At 45.6% G+C, this 9,013-nt stretch overlaps 1 protein-coding gene across 1 annotated transcript in view; it reads left to right on the top strand.

Moving 5' to 3' along the window:
* Positions 1 to 9,013, top strand: part of cpeb3 (cytoplasmic polyadenylation element binding protein 3) — a 57,279-nt gene that overhangs the window by 43,681 nt on the left and 4,585 nt on the right. The window contains exons 5-6 of the mRNA XM_083658641.1: positions 7,972 to 8,090; positions 8,361 to 8,475. Coding sequence (XP_083514767.1) covers positions 7,972 to 8,090; positions 8,361 to 8,475 — 234 coding nt within the window. The remainder of the gene's footprint in view (positions 1 to 7,971; positions 8,091 to 8,360; positions 8,476 to 9,013) is intronic.

Here is a 9,013-nt window from a genome sequence, read left to right as displayed (position 1 = left end):
CGCCCGTGCACAGATTATATCCAGTGAGTGACTTCTCCGAAGATGATTAGCGACGCTTCATCTCCCCCTTCACCCACCTCCCTCGTTCTGTGTGTGTGTCTGCTCCACAAAACGCTCCGACGCCTCGGGGGCCATCTTTTTTTTTTTTTTTTTAGGACGGCAGATGTTTGTGTCTCCCTCCCCCGTCCACCGTGCCAAGCCCTCTTCTTCATACCTTCCTCCTCCTCCTCTTCCTCCTCATATAAGCCGCTGTCAGCAGAGGCTTTATTATTTACATTGAGTTACAGCCCTCTGCAGATGTGTCTGCTCTCTCTCTCCGCGTTCTCTCTGTCTCCTCTGCGCCTCTCTTCGTCCCCTCATAGGATATAGCGTACGCCGCGGTTTGGCCCCGTCTCTGCTTATCACTGAAAAACTCTATCCAGACTTTTGGACCAGGCGTGTGTGCATGTGTGTGCATGTGTGTGTATATGTGCGTGTGTGTGTGTGTGTTTTGTGTGTGTGTGTGTGTGTGTGTGTGTGTGTGTGTTCTGCACACTGTACTAATAGCTCCCAGCCATTTTAATCGAGCAACGTTTTGATCGTTTAGATTTTCATCAGGCGTTGTCAAAGTTCTCCATGCTACTCCCCATGTTTTAGTGTTAGGGAGTGTCTGATTTATTTCCTGGGTAATCCTCATCACTGGGCCTGCTGCGCTCGGGGGTCCAGGTCGGCGCCTTCACCTACGGGGGAATAAATCTGCAGACACGCGTGTCAGTCGCTGAGTTTGAGAAGATAAGCCTGGATTTAGATGTCACTGTTAAAGCCCAGAGAGATGCACATTGTAACTACACCGACACGGTTCATCGAATCGTTGGTGGATTGGATTTCGGCTAAGTCGACACAAATTTTAGTTTATGGGGTAATGGAGAAAATGGGATAGCGTCTGGGGAGTTTCAGGTTTCCGATGGAATTGTTGAGGTTCTGCGTGTGCACCTATACTGCTTCACAGACACGACCAATTCCATAGACCAATACCAAGTCCCCACGCATGACTTTCACTCAACAGTAGATCATTAGTTTGGAGTGATTGCACAAAAGTGACTGTAATGTAATGCAATAAATGTTCCTCTTTTTACTTTTTTGTTGACCTCATCTAACCTACAGCTTCTCGTATTTGATTTGAGTATTTGGGATTTCCAAATACAATCTCCTATTTCAGCCTGGTAAAGCCTATCCACTCCAGTACCAGTATCTGTATTAGGGTTGTCAAAAGTATAGATACTATCGAAAAGTATCAATACTGCAATTGTGAAATACAATACTGATTTCCAACAGGTATCGATATTATCGATAAGTATCAATACAAAAAAATTGAAAAGGATACAATACTCATTTGCAACAGTGTCGATACCAGCAGTGCTTTCTCTTAATGAAAATGTTTTCTCTCCCTATCATTGGTGGGTATCTGTTGCTTCAACAAGCTAAACATGTTCTGATAGGCTGATGGCGAGCAGGGCTAATCTGCTGTCAGTGCAAAGTTTTAATGAGTTTTATCGGGCCTAGATGATGGAGAAGTGTGCGTCGGTCCGTCCATCTGTCTTCACTTTATTTTTGATGTGTCGTCATCACGTGGTATCGAAAATGGTATCGAGTATCGATATTTTCCTGGGTATCGGTATCGAAGTAGAAATTCTAGTATCGTGACATCCCTAATCTGTATAGGTGCTGCCACCCCCTCGCTGAGGTAGCATGCGAGGCAGGCGTCTTCTAGGTAAGTGGTCGGTAGGTGAGTGAAGGACTTTGTTGTTAATTGTCAGCAGGTTGTGGGGTTGTTGAGGTAACTATTCCTTCCTCATGAGACAAGCTGTTGGCCCGCGGCGCAGGAAAGAACTGTTCGGTTTGATCCTCCATGAGCTCATCGCTCGGCGCTGCTTATCCGCGAGGCACTCTGCCTATCGTGTTTGTGTGTAAACAGAGTTCTTTAGGGGTGGAAACTAGTGCGAGTGTACGTACTTCCTGCCTCCCCCGGACACTGCTGGGAAGCTATAAATCTGGAGGCACGAGCCTCTGCAGATCTGCGGTCTCTGCTCCTCCCGTGGCGTCAGCCTCCTCTGCACTGCGCAAGACGGACGGACGGGAAAAAGCAGCGTTCAAGACTAAATAGCGGCAGCATTCCGCTGGCATCTATAGAGCTTACAGGCTGCCTTAGGTGTCGAGGCATTTTTAGTGGGAACGCTTTGCCCCGATTCCTTCAACCATTTAAGCATCGTCTCATTTGGGCGTCTAAGACGTTGTTCAGGCTATGTATCTCATAAAGGCTGAAGAGTATGTTTTCTTTCAGACCAGTGACTTGGGATTGATTTTGAGGTACATTCTGATGCACATTCATTTATATTGAACTGTACTGAACTGTAATGTAGCCTCTTCACTTGAATAAGAGCTGTGAAAGGTGTGCATGAAGTGCGCAGACTCCACTAGATAGGCCCGCTTTTCACCATTGTACTATTATAGGCCTTTTTCACAGCAGCCATTTGTGTCTAAAAGGCAGGAAGTAGCACAGGTGCACCAAAACATGAATTAGGGTTTCCAACTTCCAGTCCATTTAGGTGTTCCAGTGCTGCTGGGGCCCTAATTAGAGAGTTGGTTGCACCTGTGTTTACCCTGCCTTTTAGACACAAAATGGCGGCTGTGAAAAAGGCCCATACAAAATTGGCATTGCATTAATAATGCTGTGTATTCTGACGATGTTCACCTGCAAATTAGGTGTACTCTAAATTTAGCATTGGACTGATTGGGTTTAATTGAAGGTAATTGGATTGTTACTGTAGCTTGAAAATGGGTGTCTCTCACAGAAAGTCCTCTTCCCCTCCGTTTCTATAGCCTGCTTTGAACTTTGTAGCTGCAGTAGGTCCATTAAAGTACAATCAGTCTGTATCCCCTTCTCTCTCTGCTCCTTCACCCCATCTCCCTCATGCATTTTACATCTCCCCACTTCCTTGTGGCTGTCATTCATGCTGCTTCTCTCTCTCTTCTCTACCTTTATCACGTCTCTCCATCTGCCTCACTCTCCTCCTCCCCCCTCCTCCTCTCCTCTCTCTTCCTCTCTCTTTCTCTCTCTCCTGCCCTGGGTCATAGAACACGTTGTTCCTCCTCTCAGACTATATGAGCTGTTGGCAGGCTCTGCTTGTTTCATGCTGCTTTTTTTCTGCTTTTTGTCTTTCCTTTTTTTGTGTGAGACTGCAGTCGTTTTTTTTACTGAGGGGGGGATGTGAAGTTAAGTCAAGTTACTTTCAAAATGTAACCTACTACATATTACTAGTTACTTTCATTTGAAAGTAATCAGTTACTTTACAATATTACCGTCTGTGTAGAGTAACTCGTTACTTATTACACTACTTTTGCATTACTTTCACCAAAACAACAGCAGTAGCAAGAATGACATCGCCGCCAGTGAACCATCCCGAAAAATAATTTCAACCGTCTTTCTTGAAGTCAGTGTAAAGCGTCCAAAATTCTAAATGTTATCCTTTTCCTTTGTTATTGTCATCTATAATGGTTATTTGCATAAAAGCACAAAATTTGATTAGGAAATTATTGTATCTTTAATTTAAATACGGTATGTGCTTTGATAAAAAAAAAACTAAATGTAACTCAATTTGTAACTTGTGTTACTTGACAAAGTAACTGGTATAATATTACTGAAATCCTATTGGTAATAAGTTATATTACTGAGTTACTGTTAAAAGTAATATATTACATGTAATATGTTACTTTTGTAATGAGTTACCCACAACACTGCCCCCCAATGACAAACCCTCTATGTAATCCAGCAGCAGAGGGAGAGGGGGGCCTATAGTGGGTAAGTCGAGGATGATGATGATGACGATGCACAAAATTCTCTTTCCATAAACTTAATTGTCTGTTTCCTGTGGCTGCTCCATGAAGGAGTTGGCTCAGTGTGGGCCAAGAGCAGAAGGACACAGCATAGAGAGGATAGTCACTTACTGCAGTTGATTGGAATTCGTTTTGCATTCAGAATTTGTATTTTGTTTCCAGCATGAAGCTACAACCCCATTATATTACACATATCTTATACAGTATAGAGACACTGCATGAAATAGGCCACGCCCATCACGGGGGAAATCGCTTCGTTCACTCCCATAGACCAGCGTCATTTTCCTTGAATTAAACATAGCTGAAAGCTGTTGTGTGGTGGGCCGCGCGCGCACACAACAAATGTAAAAAAATCACCAGTTAAAGTTTTTTTGTACTCCTGAGCAAAACAAGGAAGCCAGTGAGAATTGGCGAGAAGTGTGGATCTAGCTGTCAAGGAAGTAAGTTGGAGTGTTCATCTTCCGTATATACAATCTTTTTGAGATCACCCCATCAGCTGTTCCTGTTAAGTGATGAGAACATCCTCAAAGAAATCATCCATGTGTGTCCAGGAGATCATTCATTCTGGAGCTCCAGGCTACACGTTAGCATAACACAATGCAGACAGCACTGCTGAGTGATAGTAGGCAACTAGCATCATCATCATCATCATCATCATCTTCATCTTCATCATCATCATGATGATGAATAAAAGGGAGCAATTGGGCAATCTCTGTCTGTGATTTTTGTCCCGGAAGTGATGTCACTCAACTGGAAGGGATGTCATCAGTGATGTCATCAGTGACTGATGACATCATCAGTGGTGTCACTCGAGGTGGTGGTTTTTGGTTACACTCGGCAAATTGTGACATCACTGATGATGTCATAGACATTGTGACATCATTGTGATGTCTTCAGTGAGCGATGTCGTCGATGAAGCACCCAAGTTGAGTCCTTGTGCTGTGTGGCCGTATAGAGAACATAGAGGGACAAAACCTTCCTGTGGGGGAAGCTGCAGGTTTCACAAAGAAGAACTGGGGGGAGGAGTCATTTTGCACCAATGGAGGCGCTACAGCCACCGTGTAACAACAACGTCACTGTGATGAGGGGGTACAGTACGTCAGATGTGTAATTATATGCGTACACGCGTACGTACACACACGGACAAAAAGCCTTTGTCTCCGGGGAGCAGCTGTTTCCGCCTGCTTACGCACCTGCTGCTTTTTCCATCTCACCTCTGATGCTCGCTCTCTTTGCTTCTGTGTCGCTTTCGTTTTTGCCCACGCTCCCTCCCAACCTCCCTCCCTCCCCCCCTCCATCCCCCCCCCCCCCCCTCCCTCCCTCCCTCCGTCCCCCCATACACACAGGCAGACGTAGCAACATGCCACAGCCAGCCGGCTCTGCCGAGTCAGCCTTTTTTCCCCTCATTTCCAGCTCATCTGCAGCAGCTCCGCTCAGGAATGCTGAGAGTGAAACATGACAGTTGCACATTCCTCTTTGCCATTTTCACTCATGCGTTTGCGCGCGCGCGTGTGTTTAGTAGGACTACTTTTAGAATCTGTCTCCCTCACACAGTAGCGTGTGTGCGTGTCTGTGTGTGTGTCTGTCTGTGTGTGTGTGTGTGTGTGTGTGTCTGTGTGCGTGTGCGTGTGTGTGTGTCTGTGTGTGTCTGTGTGTGTGTGTGTATGTCTGTGTGTGTGTGTGTGTGTGTCTGTGTGTGTGTGTGTGTGTGTGTGTGTGTGTGTGTGTGTGTGTGTGTGTGTGTGCGCGAGCGCACACGCGCAGCTAGCTACCCATTCTGCCTGCTCCACTCAAGACGGCACAGCTCATATTCCCCTGACTCATGGGTACCACAGGTGGCGCTGTGCTTCTGCTAACATAGTCAGAGCAACATACTAATCATTTACAATCAGCTCAGGATGCGACTGCATCGTTTCATCTGGTGAAGTGCTCTTTGATGACGCCCGCCCACGCCTTGCAAAATCCATTCAATCCTCTAGTCTCTGTTGGCCTGTCCTTATGCATTGTTTGAAAGCTAGAAACTGGTCTCATGTCTCTCTGGTCTCGTCTCGTTGGCCTTTCTCAGGACCTGGTGTTCATCTTGGTCGGCCTATAAATCAGAACCTTATTGCAAACCCCTCTGTAGCGTGATGATGTGGTGAAGGAAGTCTACCCAGGTGGTTTTCTAATCCTAACGGTTCAATAGCTTTGACCTTGGATACGAGCGAAATAATTTAATACTACACAGGGACTGCGTCTGTATTTGCTCTTTATCTCTCCCTTGCAAAAGCATCACCAAAATCTCCACCTGACCCAACTCTCGGGGAAATTAGCAGCGTGCTAGACAGATCAAGGTTGCATGGTGAGGAGGGGAGTGCTGTATTTTATTTCATATTTTTACAATTATTGATTGAATTTTAAATTTCATGTTGGTAACAAAAAGCAGGCGGTGATAACAGAATCACTGTCATCCACGATAACGCAATTATCAAAAGTAAAAACTATAACAATACAAAGAGGGGGTGGAAACAGACACAAACAGACAAGTTACAACACATCAGTAGAGCTGCAACGATTAATCGATTAGTCGATCGACAGAAAATTAATCGACAACTATTTTGATAATCGATTAATCGTTTTGAGTACAATTTTAAGAGAAAAGGTCTATTTTCATTTTCTGCCATTTTATAGACCAAACAACTAATCGATTAATCGAGAAAATAATCGACAGATTAATCGATTATGAAAATAATCGTTAGTTGCAGCCCTAGACATCAGCAGACAAACCAGGACAACAACAGACAATAACAACAGACAAGAAACAAAAATAGACGAGGAAGGAATGCCAAACTTGGTTAGAATAGATAGGAATAGTACAGTTAATTTGAAGTGCTTAAGTGAGTAATAGCACGGGTCCAATTGTCAATTGTGTTGCTATGAGTGTTATTCACCTTAGAAGTGGACAACTCAAGTTGTAATATCTCAATAAAAAGTGTAATCCAGATCTTCTGTAATAGAAGATTCTCCTCAAACCAGCTCTTAATGATCGTTTTCTTAGCAGCTGTTCAGGCTGCCAATAAGTTAGTTAGTTATCCTTTATTTATCTCCATGGGGAAATTCATCCTGTGCATTTGACCCATCCTCTACTAGGAACCTTCCTAGAACTAGGAGCAGTGGGCAGCCACAGTGCAGCGCCCGGGGACCAACTCCAGTTCTTTAGCCAGTGCCTTGGTCAGGAGCACTGACAGGAGTATTAACCCTAACATACATGTCTTTGATGATGGGAGGAAACCGGAGCACCCGGAGAAAACCCACACGAACATGGGGAGAACATGCAAACTCCACACAGAAAGGACCTGGGACGGACCGGGGTTCGAACCCGGGACCTTCTTGCTGTGAGGCAACAGTGTTAACCACTGAGCCACCACTGAGTCCGTGTTTTTTTTTTTTTTTTTTTATATTGTTTTGTCCTGATAGTTTACAACTGAATTAGAATTGTCACCAAACAAAAGCAAGGCTGGACAAAAAGGCAGGCAAGGTTTTGGGGAAGAAAATAAAATCCCCAACGATTCAGCCACCATTGTCCATAGGTTCACAGAACCAAAACATATATGGGAAACATTCCCTACAGCAGAAGGCAGAGAACTATGATCACATAGATCGCTAACTGATGATGTTTAGTTTGTGTCTGCGATCTGGTGCAAAATCAACTCTGTGAGCAAACTTGTGATGAATTGCTTGGTGGGCAAAGAGGGGAGGGGAGAGCTGCTGTATCAGCGCAGGCAGAGAGGTGTCTTCTGGAAGCTGAATGAGGAATGGAAAGTCATATGCTCATGAGGAGGAGGCGCACTTCTTTATAACTATGAATAATAACCAGAAGGAAATAAATACACTGCCAGGGGGACGAGTCAGAAGATTGTGACTCCTACAATGTAGTGTGTTGTTAAAAAAAAAAAAAAGACCGAACATGCGATGAATTTGTGTCTCAAGGACAGAAGTCAAAGCGTCATGATCACAAGCTTATGACTGTTCAAAACAATAGATAATAATAATAATACACAGTTACTGTAAGTGCGTTTTCCTTAAGATCCCTGCTTGCTCTCTCTCTCTCCCTACCAGGCTACGCCTTCCTCCTGTTCCAGGAGGAGACCTCAGTCCAGGCTCTGATCGACGCCTGCATCGAAGAGGACGGGAAGCTCTACCTGTGTGTGTCCAGTCCCACCATCAAAGACAAGCCGGTGAGTGTACCTGTGTGTGTCCAGTCCCACCATCAAAGACAAGCCGGTGAGTGTACCTGTGTGTGTCCAGTCCCACCATCAAAGACAAGCCGGTGAGTGTACCTGTGTGTGTCCAGTCCCACCATCAAAGACAAGCCGGTGAGTGTACCTGTGTGTGTCCAGTCCCACCATCAAAGACAAGCCGGTGAGCGGCAGACTGAACCTTTAGGCACGTCTTTACAGCTTGCAGGAACTCATAACTGAGTCTGGTATTTTCTTTTGTTTGTTCAGGTCCAGATCCGACCCTGGAACCTGAGCGACAGTGACTTTGTGATGGACGGCTCCCAGCCCCTGGACCCCCGCAAGACCATCTTTGTGGGGGGCGTGCCGCGGCCCCTGCGTGCAGGTAAGACACTTTATTTGTGGATCCCCTCAAACCCCTCCAGCTCGGCCTCGTAAGCTGCACAGAGAGGGCCCCCGCAGGCTGTAATGAAAGTTCTCCCTGCGAGAAGGCAAGCCAATCCCCTACTCGGTCAAGCCAATCCCCTACTCAGTCAAGCCAATCCCCTACTCAGTCAAGCCAATCCCCTACTCAGTCAAGCCAATCCCCTACTCAGTCAAGCCAATCCCCTACTCAGTCAAGCCAATCCCCTACTCAGTCAAGCCAATCCCCTACTCAGTCAAGCCAATCCCCTACTCAGTCAAGCCAATCCCCTACTCGGTCAAGCCAATCCCCTACTCAGTCAAGCCAATCCCCTACTCGGGTTTCCAGGAAGTGGGCCAACTGGTCACCGTGTGAAGTATTCATGGTGTGGTCGCTCTTTCTGTTCCGGGGAGAAACATCGCTGGCTCGTCTGCAACGTGACCCCTTAACTCATTATCCCAGCAGTTTGAGACGGCTGCTCTGATGAAAAGTGCAGTAATGTCATTTTTACCCTACTTAA

The sequence above is a fragment of the Poromitra crassiceps genome, assembly GCF_964638095.1.
Source record: "Poromitra crassiceps genome assembly, chromosome: 22".
NCBI lineage: Eukaryota > Metazoa > Chordata > Actinopteri > Beryciformes > Melamphaidae > Poromitra > Poromitra crassiceps.
This window is presented reverse-complemented; position numbering and strand designations above follow the sequence as displayed.